This window comes from Eurypyga helias, unplaced genomic scaffold (genome assembly GCF_000690775.1).
Source record: "Eurypyga helias isolate BGI_N326 unplaced genomic scaffold, ASM69077v1 scaffold383, whole genome shotgun sequence".
Taxonomy (NCBI): Eukaryota; Metazoa; Chordata; class Aves; order Eurypygiformes; family Eurypygidae; genus Eurypyga; species Eurypyga helias.
In genome coordinates, this window is record NW_010241600.1 from 86,597 (window position 1) to 107,819 (window position 21,223).

General features: G+C 35.2%; 1 protein-coding gene across 3 annotated transcripts in view; it reads left to right on the forward strand.

Moving 5' to 3' along the window:
- Positions 1–328: 328 nt before the first annotated feature.
- Positions 329–21,223, forward strand: part of POSTN (periostin, osteoblast specific factor) — a 34,939-nt gene continuing 14,044 nt past the window's right edge. For all 3 annotated transcript variants that reach the window (XM_010148782.1, XM_010148783.1, XM_010148784.1), the window contains exons 1-15: positions 329–485; positions 2,011–2,109; positions 8,854–8,918; positions 10,176–10,333; positions 10,956–11,120; positions 11,953–12,099; positions 13,396–13,537; positions 14,689–14,901; positions 15,053–15,187; positions 16,054–16,202; positions 16,742–16,878; positions 17,664–17,794; positions 20,107–20,237; positions 20,404–20,506; positions 20,872–20,939. In XM_010148782.1, coding sequence (XP_010147084.1) covers positions 364–485; positions 2,011–2,109; positions 8,854–8,918; positions 10,176–10,333; positions 10,956–11,120; positions 11,953–12,099; positions 13,396–13,537; positions 14,689–14,901; positions 15,053–15,187; positions 16,054–16,202; positions 16,742–16,878; positions 17,664–17,794; positions 20,107–20,237; positions 20,404–20,506; positions 20,872–20,939 — 1,965 coding nt within the window. In that variant the 5' untranslated portion in view covers positions 329–363. The remainder of the gene's footprint in view (positions 486–2,010; positions 2,110–8,853; positions 8,919–10,175; positions 10,334–10,955; positions 11,121–11,952; positions 12,100–13,395; positions 13,538–14,688; positions 14,902–15,052; positions 15,188–16,053; positions 16,203–16,741; positions 16,879–17,663; positions 17,795–20,106; positions 20,238–20,403; positions 20,507–20,871; positions 20,940–21,223) is intronic.

Below are 21,223 nucleotides of genomic sequence, written 5' to 3' on the forward strand. Positions count from 1 at the left end.
CACATGCAATGATCACGACCTCTGGATGCTTCAGTGCTATAAATAAACCATAAGTCGAAGTCTGAACTTTTCAAACTTTCTCTGCTGTTGTGTCAGCAGAATAAAATGCTAAGCTTTCTGTAATAAGGAATAAATTAGTCAATTGGGGATTAAAAAAATATTTTATATGGTTAATGTATGGTGTTAATTTAGGTTACTGAAGCTGCAGTGAGAGCATGCTGTTCTGAGGAGGGTGGTATGAAGTTTCAGGTTAATCCTGTGGTTCCCTCCCACCACCTTCCAGCATGTATATAAATTGTCAGCTCTCCAGACCCTTTGCCAGTTCTCTCTTCTAGACTTGCCAGAAGCAACAGAGGACTAAAGATGAAGATCTTTTTCTTATTCACCTTTTCCACTTTTTTCTTGTCTGCTTTTGAACAAGCAGCTGCTTCTGCTCACTATGACAAGATTTTAACTCATAGTCGAATAAGGGCACGCGACCAAGGGTAAGTAACTGTGTTTTGTTTCTATTTTAAATGGGTGCTTGTTAATCTTTATTGTCTTCTTTCTTCTCGCATTACTTGAAACGTGATTTTTCACTACGAATTCTTACTATTGTTCAAGTAGATCTTTCTTTCTCAATTAAGTTTACAAGAATTGATCCTAAATAAAAAGCTTTCTGGGGAGTTTCAAAAGGAGACAGAATACTGTTAAACTTTACAAAATATGGAAAAATTTAAATTCACCATTTCCCGATGGATAAAATGCATGCATTTTAGAATCACTGAAGTTAATTACAGTTCACAATTAATGTAATGGATCATCAGATATGTTCAATATATATTTTAAAATGTTTGAATAGAGTTGACATATATCCCACAGCATTTGTACACTTTAGTCCACCCTAATGAATATCATAAACTCTATTTAAATGCTTTCTAACATGGGAATGTATAAATGGGAGCTCTTTGTAAAACTTCTGTTCCCACTAGAATAATGTGGCAAGCTGCTCGGCAGGGTACCTCAAAGACAATGCTTACAAGCCAGGCTGCTCAGAGACATGGAAATAATTTGAACAGCTGGTGTCAGGGAGACACATGTGTTTAAACATATTTTCCTTCAGTCTTCTTAAGTAAAAAGCATTCTGTGAATAAGAATGTTTTACCATCCTATCTTCCTTTGTTGAATTCCCTCTGCCTGGTACACACACACACTTCCTGAACTTTTAAAATAAAAAGGTTCACTGGCTTCCCATTGATGTAAAATATATATTCTGCCTCTTGAACAGATGTGTGGGGTTTGTTTTTTTTTTTTTTTCACTGTTGAAGTATAAAAATCAGTGACAAACTGCCTTTGCTTCATGGAATTTGCCATTAAGAAATTCCTCTTCTGTACACTACCATGCTAAGGAAAAAGCATTACTCATTTGAAATCTGTGACTCCTTTTATTTACATGTCAGTTTACCCTTTGGTCACCAGTAATTCCCAGAATGTTTACTTAGGTGCCTGCGGTATTCCATATGGTTGGTAATCAAAATAGCTGATTGATCTGCAGAAGACAGGGTTTCCTTCTACATAAAGAACAAGGCACTTTTCTTCCCTATCTCCCCATGACCTTCAGCTGCACAGATGTATACAAGACAAAAAATTTAATGAAAAGAGGCTGATGGTATTCACAGCTTGGTCCCTGGTGGCTGGTAATTAATTCACTTTGCAGAGGGAAGGGAGAGCATATTGAGACTTGACTAGGCACAGCTGGCGATCACTGCCCAACAGAAACAGTGGGTCAAACCAGAAAGGAGAGGAACCTTCTGTCCCCGGTGGGAGGGTGGGCTTGCCAAGGAACCCAGCTGGGCAGTCCTGGGAGCTTGCACTGTGATCGCTTGAAAACACACCTGCCCTGGGAACTGAAGCCAGGTGTTCATTTCTAATTCTTGCTCAATGAAACGATATCTGACACTGTTTTAAATAAAACTTTTCCAAAGATGTACAGAAAATTCTTTTTAAATTGTTTCTCGCTCCCACCCCTAGACCAAATGTCTGTGCCCTTCAACAAGTTATGGGAACAAAAAAGAAATACTTCAGCACCTGCAGAAACTGGTACCAGGGAGCCATCTGTGGAAAAAAAGCGTAAGTATGTTCTGTTATAAAACTATTCCCCATTTGAGAGATTGTATAATGTACGATAGTATAATGTATGATTAGAAAACTCTCCTTTTCTCAGAGAGAAACTAAGTTTGTTTCAAATGCAGACACAGGAACAATTCAGTTCATAATTTTACAGGGTTACACACATTCTCCTAAATGCTTCTAAAACCATCTGGATGACTGATCCAATAATTGTTGCCAAAAGTAATCACTAAAGGAGTGGAAAGTCTGAAAACTACAACATAGTATATAGTCTTTTCTAAGTTTAAGAGGCTTCAAAGTAATAGTTTCAGCAATACTTTAAGTATTCATAGCTCTGACCTAATAGGCCAGTTGTGAAAAGTACTTGGCACTACCCAGGGGAGCTGTGTGCTCAGACCACACCTCTCCACAAAGAAAAAAAAAAATCAAAATATAGTTGTGGCTACAGATTAAATCTGGGTGAGTCTGGCACCCTTTTGGAATCTGTGTGTACATGTCACTTCTGAGAAAGCAAGTCATTGCCTTCTCTGTGACAAAATGTCGAAGTCACTACTACTTCATCATCCACAGAGCAAATTCAGAGTGTAAACACACAGAAAACCTCCCGTTCTGAACTTTTCCCACTTGTCTCACTTAGAATTAAGTAATTTAACAGAGACTGACTTTGTTTACCCAATATAATAAACTAATGTTTTTCTTGTGTACCATATTTTCTCTTGCTATTATGCAATTACTTGGATAAATTTCTCAGCAGTTGTCACAGGAAATCATTATTTTTATTTTCCCACTATTGTCTTACAAGGTCCAAATAGGTCTGGGGTGACATTTTCAGAAAGGCTTGAGTGAGCAAGGAGTCCAGGCTTCAATTGCTACTCTGTCTTAGGGTACTAGAGGTCTCTTAAGGAAAGCCTGTAGAACTTTTCCAAATGCCACAGTAATATTGAAGTACACAATTTGAATAGTCACTGGGATGTTGCATGCCCTAAGACATGAACATGTTATATTGATAAATAGTGTACGTTATATGTAACCTAACTTAATTTAAATTAAGATTTGTATTTAAAATTTTTCTGATGAAAATCAACCACTGTTTCAGATGTTAATGTAATGTAGAACAGAGATTTTTGTTTCTGTGCCAAAGGCTTCCTTAACAGAGGTTAATATGGAAGAAATATATCCACAGTGTTAGTAACATAAGCCAGTCAAAAATGACTCCCTTTGTAAACAAGCTCTTAAATTATCTTGAAAATATTTTTCTGATTAAGAATAATTCACTAAGTAAACTGGAAAGGAAAGCTGGAACAAGTAGTGACTGAAAATTTGTAATTACTCATATTTTGAGTCTCCTGATTGTCAAATTCATGAGTAAATAGAATCCACATTTTCCAGTCCATTCTTCAAGATTTAAAAAGTGTTTCTAAACATACAAACAATGCTAAATTAAAAAAAAGATAGTTATGTTTGACTTCAAACAATTATGCATATCTCACTTTGAATCCATGTGAGCTTTTACAAACAGAACACTTTTATGTTAAAACTGCAACTGTAAGACCTTGTAAACACGTATAAAATTCATTGGACAGTGCTTTACAGAAAATCAAAGAATTCTACACTGACAAAGAACTAGATGCAGACAGAATCTGAGTTTGTGCTGAGAAATAGAAAGGACACCAAAAAATGATGCACTGTGCATGCATCATTAGCAGTGCTGATATGGCTACAGTCTCTCATGCTCTTCAGAGCATCTATATACATGACACTTTCACAATTAAAAAAGTATCCTTTTCCTATTTTTTTTTCATTTTTCTTTAAAGTTATCTTTATACTTTGTTTCATTTTTTGGCTGGTTCAGCTGTCCTGGCTGACAAACAATTATATTCGTAGTTCTTGAGCATGATCCCTACGCTTACTAATCTAAAACTGATTAAGGCTCACAAATTATTTGTAATGGGAAAAAAATGCCTCCAGTAACAATTTTTGCACTGTTAAAATCAGATACGTAAATCAGATAGTAGTTAGGCAAGGACGTGAACTAAGTTTGGATTGTGGCTTCTACTGCTCCTGTTGGGTGTCAGAAGCTTTGCATTTTTTGAGATTCCTGAAAGATGAATACACACTGTTGGAAGGGATCCTTAGGAAAAAAGACTGAGAGAAGATAGAGCAGTAGGAAGTTTTCTTCCATTTTCTTTCTGAGAAAATGTTTTTAGTGCTCTGACAACATACCATAAATTGATGGAGTTGAGTTATACTTCTGAAATGGTAAAACACTGATTCCAAGACACAGTCTTGCCTTTCAAGCACTGCCATGGCTTTGAAGTCTCAACTCTGAAATCAGTCTAGACATGAAGAACGATACCGTGGCCCCACTAGAGCCAAGAAAAAGACCTGATTTTCATGGGCCAAGCTGGCACCTAAGCTTTCTGCTGTTGTAAAGATTGTTGGTTACTATTTACTTACTCAAAAGTGTTGAAGAAAGTAACAGTAGTAAGTTAGAGTGGATGTAGCACAAACCATAATGAATATCCAACCAAGATAAGCAATCTGATTATTCTAAATCCCCAGAAGTTTCTTTGGAACTGGAACCCTAACCAGTCTCTTCCATTTTGATTTTGGTTTTGTTTTTATAAGCAAATCCAGTCAGGTTAGAAATAATTTTTCATTCAAATTTCGTATTTGTATGCATTCAATGATGGTAATAATGATCAATTTCCAGTCAGACTAGACTGTGTATGGTCATTTGCCCCACCATTACCTTAATTTTTTTTGAGGACCCATAGATCTTTATCAGATCTTTCCTTCTCCTCCAGGTGGCATTATAATACTGACTTCCCTTTTCCTTCCATGGACATGCTGCAAGCCATCCAAAATAGTGAACCTTTTGAGTGAAGTCTGCCATACCGCTGACATTTTTGGCAATATGTTTTACACTAGTGCAGACACATTGGGAAGAAGGGTATTTCCTGAAAATGACTTAGGCTGAAACTTGAATATTCTTAAAGCCAGTTTTGGAAACCAACCTACTCCTGTGGTTTTATTCCTAGATAGATGTCATGTCTTCTCATGAGAAAAAGTCTGCTCTCAGCACAAATCTGACAGGGAATTCATTACTCTGCTGAGCTCTGGAAGTACAAAGAGTTATGTGGTGATAGGTACCCAGGAAAAATATTTTGAAGCAACAGGCAGTTTGGATTCATTGAACTAAAGTCAGGTGACGTCTTCACTGACTAGAATTTAGAAAAATCTAAGCTCTAAAATATTTTAAAAAGCCTGTGTAAGGTCCTAAGTAAGAAGTCAGCTACAGCCAACCAGAGGAATGTCTTTTGCTGTGAGGCTGGCTGGATTTGAGCATGAGAGTCTACAAAAAACATCACCTACCTCTCCCTCTTCTTTTAGCACTCCTACAATTGTACAAGCACCCACAGAACAAGGCCAGAGGGGGAAAACAGTGTGTATGACAGTAAATTAGGTCATAGAACTCCTGAGAGGTGTTTGTTTGGGTTTTTTTTTTAGTGACTGTAAGAAAGCATGTGTTACAAGTTAGTCTTAGCTGTCAGTGGGAGTTTTATACCCTGTGTACTGAAAGCAGAAATGCAGACATGACTAAAGAGGTTACTGTAACAAGAATGCTAATCCAAAGGACAATGGCTCTTTTCATGTTAGTATCCCCATGATAACAAATCCTCCCTAACTTGTATATATGACCTATAAATTGTTAATTTAAAAATGCTTTTATTATTTACACTTCCTACCCATTCCTGTGAACTTCCAACTAGTATGAAACTTAAAGATTAGCTAAAATCAAAGCCTGTTGTTCCAGAAGTCTTTCCACTGATTCTCTGCAGTATTTTGTCTCCATGCCAGCAAGGTGTAGAAACAGATGAGTCACAGAGTTGATCTGAATAAACTGAAAACTATCTCTGTTAGCCAAGAATAATAGGACATAAGGTAGTGTTGCACTTCCTCTTCTTCCTTTGGAATATACTCCTTTGGATAAGATCAGAACAACTCTGTACTAAAAAAAACCCAAACAAACAAACAAACAAAAAACCCCAAAACAACTAACCAAAAAACCTTACCCCAAAACAAAAAACCAAAACAAACAAAACCAAAAAAAATCCCACCCTCCAAAAATTCAATAATGCAGCATGTCTTGTTATCCAACTAGCTGTTTCCTTTGCTTTGGCCCCTTTGTATGTTAAACTAGAAAGGAGATAAAGCTGAGGATAACTTATGGTGTGGGATGGTACTTCCCTGTGTACTCTATACACGAGTGGTGCTGAGGAACTGAATCTTGCAGTGAGTTTTTTCTGGTTCTAACCTTATTGTGGGATCTTCCATAAAAACCTCTTTTCTCCCATTCCATCTTTCTCACTACATTTTGAGCACAGCTGATACATGGACTTTCTAATTGCAGTCAACTGTAAAGGAACACAAATAATCTAATTGGGAATTTACGGTAACCCTTGATGACTGAAAAAAAAAGCCTGGGCTGTACATAAAAAGTTACACGGTAAAAAAGGCACTGATCTTGCAATGCTTGGCTGAAGAAACATTTTTTTTTTCTTAACTATGTTCTTCAGCCAATTTTCTGCCTTTCATTAATTGTGTCATTCTTGAATATTGTAAAAAAGACTAAACTTGCCATGTCTTATTCTGTGCTTATAACTCAGCTTCCTCCTTCCTTTTTCCAAAAGCTAAATAGACTGCAATCTTTCATAGCCGCTCAGGGAGTGAGGGGGAGATGTTTTCTATTCCATGGAAGGAAAAAAATATTTTCCCATGACAAAGCATTTCACACAGTTGGGAGAACATTCTGACTCTTATTCTACTACACAGTTTACTTTAATCAGATTTTTTTTTTTTTTTTAATTAGCTTCTGGCAGGCATGAAATAAGGAAGAAAATTATAAGGTTAATTTCCTTATTAGTCAGAAAATCTGTAGCCTGAACTGTATGCTATTCTTGAATTCTAAAGAAATAGTCATTTAGTGAATTGCTTTAAAGAAAGAGATGTATTAAAAAGAACTATACAAATATTTTCAATATTTGGCTTCTCAGTTGAAAAGACGCACATGGCAGAAGGGTGAATAGGTCATGTGTGTATGTATATGAGGGAATGGAGACAATGTGTTCATAGCACAGAGGAATGAAAAACTATGGTTTGTTGATTTTTTTTTTTTTAATCTTTAATCATCACCAGCTCTATCAGATTTCTGTCAACTACAGTATTAAAATCCTCACTTTTAAAGTCATGCTTTGTGATGTTATTGTTTTTTCAATCTACTTTCTCCTTTTTAATCTCTTCAAGTAATATAGATGTTGAAGGCCTAAAGTCCAACTTTTCATTTTAATAAGCTGTTCCTTTTAGTGTATTTGTGGTTAAAGTTTTGTCAGCTTTAGTTTATGAAAAATGAGAGAAGTGTACTCAGCTGCCACCAAAGAGTCTATAAATTAAAAGCTGGAATGTAGGGGTAAATACTCAGCAAAAAACTTCAAGGAATTAGTGTTCAGAACTCCAGCACTGCCAACATCAGCCACACTTATAAAAATAAATGTATTATGTAAAACCATGATGGCAATATTTCTATGTCATTCACAGTGTACCATAATTTGCAAAGTAATATCTGAAGTCTAATGTCTTAAAGCTTATGTTTTAGGCTTTGGTAACTTTGTCTATTTTGTTGGCATTCCCTCTCCCAATGACCCAACATTAACTCTGGGATAACTTTACTGAATTTTCACTTTCATGTTAGAGAGCAAAATTTGCCAAGCAGATCTGTGGTAAAGCTTTTATTTCTGGCATATAAATTAAGAAGACATTATATCTTATAAGACCATCAATGCTAAATTGAGTGTTACCATATGGCATAATCAGTTAGCCCTGGTTTGCTCTTATGTATATCTTCCATGTATTCAAGAGTGAGGATATCTTATTGATATCATTACATAACAGTTCCTCATCCCTGATATTGCTAAATTTGAAGTGTTCTGTGATGTCATACTGTTTTAACTCTGGTTTTTATTTCTTGTAGTCTGGTTTTCATCCTCATTACTTTTACCAGTGAACTTCCACTTGTATCCATCCAGTCTTTAGTGACTTCCTTCTCTGTAACCTGCATCATGTCTTTTCTAAATTAGTTTTCTCCCTCATTCCTGAGCTTCTTCAGTCTTCCTTGAAAAACAGGCTCTGCCATCCCACTTTCTATTATATACAATCCACAGGACCTTCTAAATATCTGTTTAATTCCTCTATCCAGGTAGTTTTGTCATTTTAATTTCTGTTCCCTTCATTTAAGTATTTTTTTCTTTTTCCTTTACAACCCTGCTGCAACCAGTGTCTCTCAATACATGTCTCTCTAAATGTCCTCGGGTTAATTCTTCCTTTCTTCAATCCCATATAATCTTTTCAAAATAGACCAGTTGAGGTTTATTTTCTTCAAGTTGCTGTTCTAGTCACATAATCTTTTAATAAGACTAAATGAGTTCTACATCCCCTCCCATGTTCCTTCCTAGCACTTAATAATGGCAGCCATTCTGTGAATTGAAAAGCCTTGCATTTAATAAAATATAGCCGATTTGTCGTCTATGTGGAAAAGGTTGAATGATAAAAAAGAGATGAAGACCTGCAGAGTGTGTACTTAACAATGAAAAATCAATAATATAATAATAAAAATTAGACGTAGCTAAAATTAGTATGCACTTGTCCTGTATATTATTTAATAGTGCTTTTGTCTACATCCCACAGAACTGTCTTATATGAGTGCTGTCCTGGCTATATGAAGATGGATGGTACGAGAGGATGTCCTGCAGGTACAAGTTTATTTTTGTGTGAATGAGTCAGTATATGAAAAATGTTACAATACAGGAGACTTTCAAAGGCAGTCATCTGGAGAAATGATTGCCTCTTTTTAAGGATTCCTGCCTGAGAATACACAGCTTCAGTTACATAGAACCAGCACAGCCAAAAATCAACCAGCTTTGAATTTGATCAAGTAGTTTGAAGTTGGATTTCCAAGCTCTTTCCAGTTACTGGATTGGAGAGTGACAGTAGTGTCTTCAGTTCTCAAAGCTGCCAAAGAAGAACTTTTGTTCCTATTCCCTTCACACACCACAATAGCCTAAATCATACCAGTAAGGTCAGAAACACCGGACATGAGCTGGGGCATATCTAAATGCTGTTTATTCCTTTTCCTGAGAAGACTTGAATGTTATTTTCTAAGAGTTTTATAGGCTTTAGATAAACTAAGGAGGAGTTAAAAATTTGTGCTGTTCTGTTTAGCATAAATAAAATTAATTGCAGCAGGGAAGAGTAATCTGAGAAGAAATATATTTCATAAATTTGGATCCCTGTCTGTGAACTAATCCTTGTACATTCAGTAATAGTTAGGCATATCTAAGGCAGAGTTCAGTTTGTTTAGATGAATTAATCTCATGTTAGATGTTTACATTAGGATGAGGTCAGTTACAGTCTAGAATTGCCTGTTCCTCTCCATGACCATAAAAAAAACCAAGAACAACGAGCTTGCGTGCAAATGCCTTAATTCTAGATGCCTAGAATTAGGAGAGCTGAATTCTGTTCTGTAGCACTGATGTAACTGTGAGACTATGTCTATTCTTACTCTCTGGATGAATCAATATATGCACAAACAACACATTGGAAGAAGAGCAAGAGGCCTTGCAAGAATAAATCTGGTCCACCAGGACCAAATGAGACCAAATACATTGAAAGCTTCATGTATATAGATGGAAATTACTCCTGGACTCAGTGGATAGCCTCTCATTTCAGGTTGGGTTGGCACAAAAAAAGACAACTCTTCTAAAGAAAACATTAAAGTATTTGATTTTGTTTGATCTAATTTTTGATTAAGAAAACAAAAAAAAATAACAAGAAGATGTGTTTGGATGGGTTTTGGCAATGCAATTTTAATCCAAGCACATAGTTTTAATATTGATTTATATAGATTCAGTAAGGCAATACTATTGTCCAACCAAAAGAAATGAAGATTTGATGGTGAGAAACTGCATGACTGAAGTGTTTACAGTATCCTCATCTCATATTTATTTTAGTTGCTCCTATTGATCATGTATATGGTACACTTGGAATTGTGGGAGCTACCTCCACGCAAGAGTATTCTGACATATCAAAGCTGAGAGAAGAGATTGAGGGACGAGGATCATTCACTTTCTTTGCACCAAGCAATGAAGCATGGGAGCAATTAAATTCAGTAAGTGTGTGTGTGTGTGCACGCATGCATGTGTTAAAGTGTACTTCTAATTCAGTTAATGTTCTTCTAGCTGCAAGAGACTTGAAACAATATGAAAATTTTAGATATAAAAAGACATTACACAAGTTACAATAAAATAAGTTGCATTTTTAATATGCATTGTTGAAGCTAGAGAGTCTGAATTTATTTTCAGGAGTACTAAGGAAATGTAAGGGATTTTTTATTTAAGCATTTGCATGACAAATATTAATACTGTTAGTGCTGTTAGCATAATTTTGGGGAAACTGACAGGAATTCCAGCAATTCCATGATGCAGAGTATAATTGTACCTTGTCAGTGATTCAAGTGTCCTTTTAGTAATGGTTTTAGTTAAATAAATATTGAATCAAAGCTTATTCAATGACTTGTCTATAATGAGACCTTGTTTTCCATTTGTGAACAAATCAGACTATAATATCATTTAAATAGACCCAGATTGACAGGTATCAGTCATGTCTCCTAACAGGAAATATCCATAATAGAATATATGGAAAGCACATGTTAAGGTAAAACAATTGGTACGTCTTTCTGACTGGAGGAATGTTTTGAATCTTCTAATTAAAAAAATACTTTTCTTCTGCAGGAAATTCACAAGAATTTGGTTGACAATGTAAATATTGAACTGTATAATGCTCTCCGCCACCACATGGTAAACAAGCGCATGCTGACAAAAGATCTTAAGCATGGCATGACTCTGGTGTCTATGTATAATGACCAGAAATTGTTTATTAACCATTATCCTAATGGGGTACGTATATTATCTTTTTTTTCTCCCTCTTATAATTCTTCAGTTATAGCCATTCTTCTTTATTTTATTTCCTTCTATAGTTAAGAAAATAAGTTATAGAAAAGTTAATATCTAGCAAGTCGGTTGCCACTGACAAAAATAAATACTTTTTTCTCTTCAAGATGTTTTTTCTGCTGCATAGGTTAATTACTAAGAAAGAATTAACGAACATGTGTGTTTGCTGTTTAGAAATCAAAGTTTAACTGAGAATGAACTTTCTTCCTAAAAGACAAAGCCTTTTGTCACCAAAATATATGATCATAATAAGTCTGAGAGCAAAATATACTATTCATATGCTTACAAAAAAATATTAAATCAGATCTTTTTTTTTTTTTTGGAGTGCACAGTAGAAATATTTAAGATTGTAGGGGACACACATCCATTATTTGGCTGGAAAAAAAAAATTATAAATGCTACAAATCTCCCAGTCAAGTCACTCATCTTCGTTGCTTTAAATACATCAAAATATGTATGTTGGACTACACTCTACATCAGTAAAAACAATAAAATCACCATATTAACCAGATATGGAAAACAAACATGAATTTGCAAGAAGAAATAAAACATTATTTTGAAATCAATGTAGCCTGAATAAATCAGCTGCTAGCTTTCCAGAAACTTAGTCAACCTTTCAAATCTTAAAAGGTTTTACTTAAAATTTAAAATAGAAAGTGAAAGAACAACAATGAATATTTAATGTACAGTACATACATTGCCAGTCTGTAAGAATTAGATTCCAAGTATAAGATCAAATTGATGTTTAATCTTCTACTGCTTGATTCTTCAAATATAGGTTGTTACTGTAAACTGTGCCAGGGTCATCCATGGCAACCAGATTGCTACCAATGGTGTTGTTCATGTCATCGATCGTGTCCTGACTGCTGTCGGAAATACCATTCAAGATTTTATTGAGGTTGAGGATGATCTTTCATCACTTAGAGTAAGTGCACAGAAATAAAACTGTTTCTCTTAATTTTTTCTTCTTTCTTTTCTATTTGTGTATGATACCTGGAAGTAAGAAGGGTTAGTTCAGTAAGAAACCAATAAATTAAATTAAGAACTTCAGCTAGTCTTGCAAATCTAGCTGTGTAAAGAGGTAAAGTATCTTTTTCTGCATTTGTGGATCAAATAAGACCACATGAGTAGGAAAAAATGTGTCCCTGTCTGTAAAAAATTGTGTCTTCTCTTCATATACTGAGGTAATGAAATGTGTGAAGATAACTTACAGTGTCTGGTGCTAGATAAATAAGGATATTTTCAAAATGAACAATAAGAAATGGTAAAAAAAGGCCAAATAGATTCCAGAACCTGACTCACAGCAAGTCTCAGAACACCACTAGATACATATAGGAAGGGTTTTTCTTGCAGAGAGAAAGCAGGGTTTTTTCGGTCCAAGTTTCTAATTTCTCCTTCTTCTAGAGGTGTCTGCTTATGGAACTTTCTAATGGGATATGGGACTGAAAATGAGGTTTCATGCTGCACATGTTTAAAAATATACATTCCATAATGGTTATAGATGACAGTGGTTAATCAGGCCTGACCAAAAGTTAACACATATTGTTAAGGGCATTGTCAAATGTCTCTTAAGCACTGACAGGCTTGGGGCATTGACCAGTTTTCCAGGAAGCCTGTTCCAGTGTTTGACCACCCTCTTAGTAAATAAATGCTTCCCAATGTCTGGTCTAAAACTCCCCTGGAGTAGCTCTGAACTGTTCCCCATACCTGTATATCTGGGAGAAGAGGTCATCATCTCCCTCTCCACTTCCCCTCCTCTGGAACCTGTAGAGGGCAATAAGGTCAACCATCAGCCTCCTGTTGTGATCCAAAACTTCCTCCTTGTATTTAATCAAATTATTCATATCCCTATAATACATTTTTTTATTATTTCAGGGAAAAATTATTGGCTTTGATAGGCTACTGCTTTAATCTAATTAGTCAAAACCTATAAGCTCACATTTTTCATTTAAAAATTCAGGTCATAATAAAATTTCTGCTCTGTTTTCACCTTTGTCAGAATTTACTGATTAATTAAAGAGATAACTCAGTATATCAAAAAACATTTTTCCCCACAAAATTAATTTTCTATTCCTTTTTGTCAATTAATTTTATCGTATTTCTGTAACACTGAACTCAGCCTACTATTAAAGTGTCAGTGGGCACTAAGTGAAACTAGGCAGATAATGGATTTTTGTAATATTTTAAATAGCACACACTGAAAACCAGATTTATTTTCTAGGCTGCTGCCATCACATCAGATGTCTTGGATATTCTAGGAAGGCCAGGTCATTACACACTTTTTGCTCCTACTAATGAAGCTTTTGAGAGACTTCCAAGAGGAATCCTAGAAAGGATCATGGGTGACAAAGTGGCGTCTGAAGGTAAGTAGCCTTAATTTGCAAATGAGAAATACAGGTGAGTGGATCAGAAGTTAGAAACTACATTATCCTGATAACTCTGAAATGTAGCATTTGTACTTTCATACACATAGGAGGAGTTATTTCTTCCATCTCTCGTTTTTCCAGTTACCTAAGGATTCAAATTCACTGAAAACTTAGTTTCCAAAACAATTTGACGGAAAATGAAAATATAGGCACATTGATGTTGACAATAGTTCAGCTGCACAGTTCCAATAGTTTTCTGACTCTTGAAATGCTGGGCTATCTGAATATGGGATTCTCTCATAGCTTTCTCATTAACAGCATTTTTATACAAAAAGGACATGTTCTTGTAAAAGACATGCTGACCCCTGCAAGCTGAACTGAATTTACACATATATTCTGACAAACTATAACAGTCAGCACACTTACTCTTTTGGGAGCTACAATAAAACTGCATAATAATTGAATCAAGTCTGTTATGTGACCAGTGATGTAATGAACCACTAAGAAATGGAAGGCTACATTCCTATTCTCATTTATGAGCTCCACTGCACTAAAAATGTTCTCCATCATTTCATTATAATTAAGTCAGTGTGCAGTATCTCAATGTCGAATGGTGAAAAGAGTGATCTGGGCTAGTTTTAATGTGAGACAATGATTAAAAATGGAATCTTGAAATAATACAGAATTTTTGGTTTGGCTTTTTCAGTATTTTTTTCAGTTTACTTTCAGGAATTATTGGCTGATTCTTTTGGTATACTGATAGGATAGTACATTGAATCTCATATATAACAAAATATAAATCTGGGGCTGACTTTGTATAGCCTATAAACTTTTATACTCAGGTCCATTTGGAACATATCTGCAGTCATCGGGTTATGTTACATGCAGACTGCAGTACAAACAATATAGTTTTCATAATGTAAGGGATGCCAAAGATTTCTGGCCACAGATGTTGTTTAGAGGCCTCTAGTATTGATTCTCATATAAATATCTTTCAATAAAGAATGTGTGAATGACAATGAACAAATATTCTGGTAAACAAAGATAGCGTAGATGTAATAATTTATCCCACACCTATGTGTGAAGTATATATATTTATATATGAGTCCAAATACCTACATATGAACTTTTTGTTTTTTTCTCTGCAGCCCTTGTGAAGTTCCATATTTTAAATACTCTACAGTGCTCTGAAGCTATCACAGGTGGAGCTGTCTATGAAACCTTGGAAGGAAACACAGTTGAAGTTGGTTGTGATGGTGAAAGTCTGACTGTGAATGGAGTGAAGATGGTGAAACGCAAAGATATTGTGACAAGCAATGGCGTTATCCACCTCATTGATGAAGTGCTAATTCCTGATTCTGGTCAGTGATGTGTATGAAAAACTTTTTATACTGAAGATGTTTTCTACAGTCTTACCTCAGATATATTGTTATAGATAAGCATGGAGAATCCAAATCATGAAAAGTAATAAATTGTGTGTTAAAATGCCTTATCTTATTTCTTTATTTCCAGCCAAGCAAGTCACTGAGCTTGGGGGTGCCCAGCAAACTACTTTTACAGACCTGGTTGCACAGCTAGGACTGGCATCTTCTCTAAGACCAGAAGGACAATACACTCTCCTGGCACCTCTGAATGGTGCTTTCTCAGGTTAGTGGCTTTCAAAGATTATGCTCTGAATGTCAAAATAAGCAAGAATATATACTGTCTTGACATTTTTCCAAATAAGCCCAGTACTTAGTTCTAAGTCCCAAGGAAAAAGAGCCGTAGACAAATAGAGATAATTCATCCTTTCAAAGTACATACCATGCAGAAAGACAAAACAAGCCTAACCACCAGCCTGCACAACCGGTTTTTAGTAGTATCATTTGTTCATGGAAATCATATAACTAAAATAATATACAAACTATGCACAGACAGATTGTGGGAAAAGAAATATTTTAATGGACTGCCAGTTCCCTTAAGCTTTGCATTATTTGCATTACATTCCCAATTTATTCTCAAAAGGAGAAAGTGGCTGGTATATTCCAGTACATTAAAGCAGAGAGAAACTGATAAAAATATACTATAAAACAGCTACTTGCATATTTGCAGAAGAGACCACATGGACATCCTACCCCTTCCCCCAAGAATCTGAGAGTTAACTCACCACCACAGAAGCCAATTTGGAAAGTTTTTAAGGCTCAGAGGCAGAAAGGAAAAATTTGTAACAAGAATTTCAGCAGTGATTCAGAAGATGGACCAGGACCACATATAAATCATCTGGCATATTATTTACAGTAATTAGTCAAGGCCATGTCAAAAGTTCATGTCTGAATTTAAGGAATGATGATCTGCAGAAACTGCTTAACAATTCATTTTCTGTATACACAGATATGTCCAAGCCTTAACTCAAGAATTTCCTAGAAAGATTACGTATTTCGGTGGTCTTTTAATATATTGTCCACAGTTAACCTTATTTGAATGAAAATTCACTATATAAGTCACTATATATTAATATTTAAATGGATTTGTAGATGACACCTTAAGGATGGATCAACGTCTTCTTAGAACAATCCTGCAGAATCACATTATAAAAGTGAAAGTTGGACTCAATGAACTGTACAATGGACAAGAACTGGAGACAATTGGAGGAAAACTACTTAGAGTCTTTGTGTATCGCACAGTAAGTGAATGGGCCTCCCTGACAATATGTATTCCAACGATGAAAATGAAGTGTCATGAAAAAATAAAAGACAAATCTGAACAAAACCTCCAACATTTACTATTATGATGATCTAAGAAAGATCTTGATGTTTCTAAGCTAAGAAAAAATTAAAATCTGATCTTTATTGAAGGAAACTTTGTTTGCATGGAATACTCTCTGGGAAAACAAAACAGGATTCTAGATTTGGCACTCCATTAGTAACAATTTTTTTAAAGCTAGTTTTCAGAACTAATTTATAACATTCTTGAAGGAATAAAAAAAAAAAAAGTTTGGAAATATTTATACCATATTAACTTGCTCCAGATTTTGCTACTTTTGCTTTCTCAAGCAGCACCACATTTCCTGGTAAGAACACACAATTCAAATGTAGGAAATCAATATGAAGATTATTTTTAAATTTAGGAGTCTACTGGGAAGTATGCATCCATCTCATTTTACAAATATGTTTAAATGTGTATCATTGTGTGAATAGCTACACTTGTCTCTCTTTCAATCAGGCTGTATGTATTGAAAATTCATGCATGGTCAGAGGAAGCAAAGAAGGAAGAAATGGTTTTATTCACATCTTCAGACAGATCATCAATCCAGCAGAAAAGACATTGCATGAAATGCTGAGAAGTGATAAGCGTTTTAGGTGAGTAACAATTTTTATAGCACTGAGATTTTCCTACAGTGTGTAACCATCTATACAGGATAGCTGGTCAGAGAAATAGTTGTGAACTGTGGGTTGTTGGATTCTGTGGGATAGAGAGGGCAGGGAAGGGGTTATTTCCTCCTTGGAAAAAAAAAAAAAAGTGGGGTGGCAGTGGGGTTGGGCATGACAGGAAAAAAAAAATGTTCTCCTCCAGCTGTATGCAGAAAGGGCTCCTAGACTTTAAGCTTGAATGTTTGCTTACAGCACACAGGAGTCATTAAGACACCAGAATGAGAGGAATAAGAGGATAAAAGGGGTTGGATGATACATCCAGAGGTATGAATGCAACAGAGCCTGGAGGTTTAATTAATGAGTACAACTCCACATGGGTGCAGCTTGATTGCATACTCTTCCAGTATGTACTTCTGTCTCCTTCCTGCAAGTATCTCAATACTCCCAGAGAAAGCAACTACCCTTGCTATTCTCCCTTCATCAATTTGATCTGTGGGCTTTTTATTCAGTTAATTCTGATCTGAGTTAAACCACGGCATCCAGGTTGCCAATATATATAAATATATCTATATATCCCCTCAAATCCTTTTTGTTCAGTCTGCTATGCTTAAATATTTCCTCATTTTCCTCCTCCACTCTCTATTTCTGGGCAATTGCAAGTGTGTTTGAAGATTGATGCACTATCAGAGAAAATGAAGGTACCAAGTGCCTGAACTCCAGTATAATTATTATGTTTAAACAGAACGTATCTCTGTTTTGTCTGTTGTAAACAGCGTTTTCCTCAGTCTGGTGAAAGCTGCGGATTTAGATGATGTTCTGTCACGGCCTGGGGAATGGACTCTGTTTGTTCCAACTAATGATGCCTTTAAAGGTTTGACCGATGATGATAAGGACATATTGATAAGTAAGTAACATAAGAAAACTAGAACTATAAGCAAAGGTAAAGTTGATGGGAAAGGTAGCTAGTGCATTTCTTACAGAAAAGATCTCTGATAAAACAGCTGACTTTTTGCATAGAGCAGGTCATAAGACTTTCTTAAATTACTTCCTTCTTGAGGCCTAGAGAAAATACCTTTTTGGAAGAAAGCATCCAACATGAATTTAAATTTAAATTTTAATCTTTGATATATTATTCTGAGATATGATTAGCTTCCAAGTTAAAATCTGCATTCATTTAATTAGCTTCAACTTTTCATCATTCAAAATAGCTATAGATTTTTTTAAACTGAATAGTCTCTTCTATCACGTTTATTTTCTAGCTGTGATCATTACACTGAATGATATGTAGTATTGACTTTCCTACCTCTTCTCTTCTCTTCTCTTCTCTTCTCTTCTCTTCTCTTCTCTTCTCTTCTCTTCTCTCTTCTCTTCTCTTCTCTTCTCTTCTCTTCTCTTCTCTTCTCTTCTCTTCTCTCTTCTATTTCTGGTATCACCTATGCTTTATAGGTTAAAAATTGATATATATTAATAAATGACACTGTATTTAATTTCTTCTGAATTTACACTTTTAAACTCTGGAATTATATAGATTTTTCACAAGATTTAAAAGTAATTTATTGAATGTCATGCAGATTTTCCCACTATAGGGGTAGACTGTAGCTACAGCACTATAAATAGTTTTAGTTTATTCAAGAGTAATGTGAATCTGGCCTGTGCACAAGTGTGGGAGGAGTGTTTGTCTTGAATCCCACATCCATAAGGTCTGTCACATTTTCCATTCCTGCACTTTTCAGATCAAAGTTCGGAGGCGTTAAGCCAAATCCCAGGAATCCGTAATGACTTCAAAGAGTCCAGCTCCGAGCATTGATAAGCAGCAATCCCAGTTCTATGAAGCCCTTAGCTTACTAATGAGGCACCGTGAATTTGAATTATTTCTTCACCATTTTAAAGTTATGATAATGGTCTAAATTACCTCCTAGTGTGGTGTGTCCCTGGTGACTAACAGTAAATTATCAGATAGCCTAAATGCCTAACATTAGACAGCTATAAAATGAAATGAAGCTTGTCTCAATCTGTGAACTGAAGTAACTGAATAATTGCCATTGTTCTCTTTTTTTGGACTATACAGTTATTTTATAAAATAAGATTGAGCTTATCAGGCCCATTATTTTTTACTTCAATACACAGATTGATATTGTACCTAAGGCCCATGACATTTTGGATATTTTCTATAAGAATACAACTATATTTGCCATTCTGCTTTTCTAGGTGTTTTGTGTACTATCTTCTCCCATCATTGTAGTCAGTTTCTACTTATTTACCTTGGCAGATGAGATTTTAATTTATCCTTATTACTTTTTTTTCAGCAGAATATCCATTTTTTTTGTGAGAGATTACTTTCTGGAATTCTGCCTTGGCTTTCTTTAAAGATAATATATTGATTTCTCCATAAAAAAATAAAACAAATATTTATTTTTTTTAAGGAATATAAAGAAATGCTTTATTTATCTGTAAGAAAGACACAAACCAAAGATTATTTTAAGCATTAACCAATAGAATAGGAGTTAAGTTATTTTAAGCATTGACCTAGAATAGGAGTTCTTTTTCCTCTTTCCCAACTTCTCCAATCTGTATCTGTTCTCTGTAAGAACAGAGAAAAAAAGCACTCCAAATGACTCCTTCTTTTCTGCCTGAAGTAAACAGAAACGTTCTCCTGCTCCAGATGGGAAAAGATGTGTGCATATGGAGTTGTGACCTGTCCCCAGTCATCTGAGAAGGATGTTGCAACAAGAGAATAATTACATTCATTGTTAGCTATGGTTCACTTTAATTTCAGCAGTATTAAGGATAGAGTTTAACTAGCAGCTTGGTGAAATTTGGTGATGCTAACTGCTTAGTGGTCCTGAAATTATTTTGTTTGCAAATGATTTGTGGAATAGATTTAAGAAAAAGGAAAAAAAAAAAATCTGTTTAGAGGTGCAAGCAAATAAAAGAAAATAATACAGAAAAGTAAGAAAATGCTTGCTGCTTTTATGTTCTTTTTTTCTAGGAATTCTCATAGCATCTTTATGGTTATCTTCTGAGTGCCTTTTTGTCATATGATTGGGTTTTTTCAATTTATCATAATTTTGACAGAGTCAAATTGCATGTGTTCATGGTAGCTTCATTGAAACTGCTTGATTCTGGATCAAGCCTGTGTTAATCCTTATAATTTCCAGAAAGAACTATCCTTTGCCAATTAATTTTTACTCCTACTTTTATTTTCTTTTTAAATAGGAGACAAAAATGCTCTCAGGAATATTATTCTTTATCACTTGACACAAGGAGTTTTCATTGGAAGTGGCTTTGAGCCTGGTGTGACAAACATTCTTAAAACCATCCAAGGAGGGAAACTCTACTTGAAAACAGTTAAGTGTCGAAAGAGAAGTCTCCCTGGTACAGCCTTGTAACAGGGATTTGACGTTCCATGTCTATCCATATTACAGAAGAGGATACATTTCTCTGAACATTATATTAGGGCTTGGGGTTGTTTCTAATGTCCCTGAAACCTGTGTTCTTTTCATCCTTTTCCAGGTGAATGATACTCTTCTGGTTAATGAACTGAAATCAAGAGAACCTGATCTCATGGCAACCAATGGTGTCATTCATGTCATTGATAAACTCCTATATCCAGCAGGTGAGTATTAGTTTGTGGAATTTATACAAACTCTTCTGAATCTGTTTACATGTTATGTAGGTGCAGTAATATTTAAAAGTTACTTTAAAGACACAATTCCTATGTGACATTAGAAGCAGAAAAGTTACCTCGTTACTCTTTTTGTGCAAGAACCTTGCTTGAAACCATGACAACCATTTGAAATTCTGGGCATGTCCAGTAGACTGAAGACAAGAGTCCATATGCTATATTTTCCACAAATATAGAAGAAAAAATGTATATGTACAAGTACATGCTTGTGTGTTTAAGAGTGATTGATCACTGTTAATGAAAGTAAAATGAACAAAAACGTGTGTTTCCTCTTACATGCCTATTTCTTTTTTCAGATCTGCCTGTTGGAAATGATCAGTTGCTCACAATCCTGAAGAAGTTGATTAAATACATTCAAATTAAGGTACTCTTTAAATAATAATCCCTCTGCCTTTTTGGCAGGTTCTGTGAAACTGAGTATAATTCATAATTGATTATCTGATAAGGATCCCTCTGTTTCTTCAGCAGACAACACATTAAATAGCTCCCAGTTACCCAAATATAATCATGAATGATGCGCTGCAATCAATAGTTAGAATTTGTTTTTCAACACCTAATAGTTGTAGAATATTTGCTTTTGGATAAATCCAATTTGAACTGTCCCAAATCTGCTGTCTGGTTTAGCTACACTTTATCACTCAAATAAAA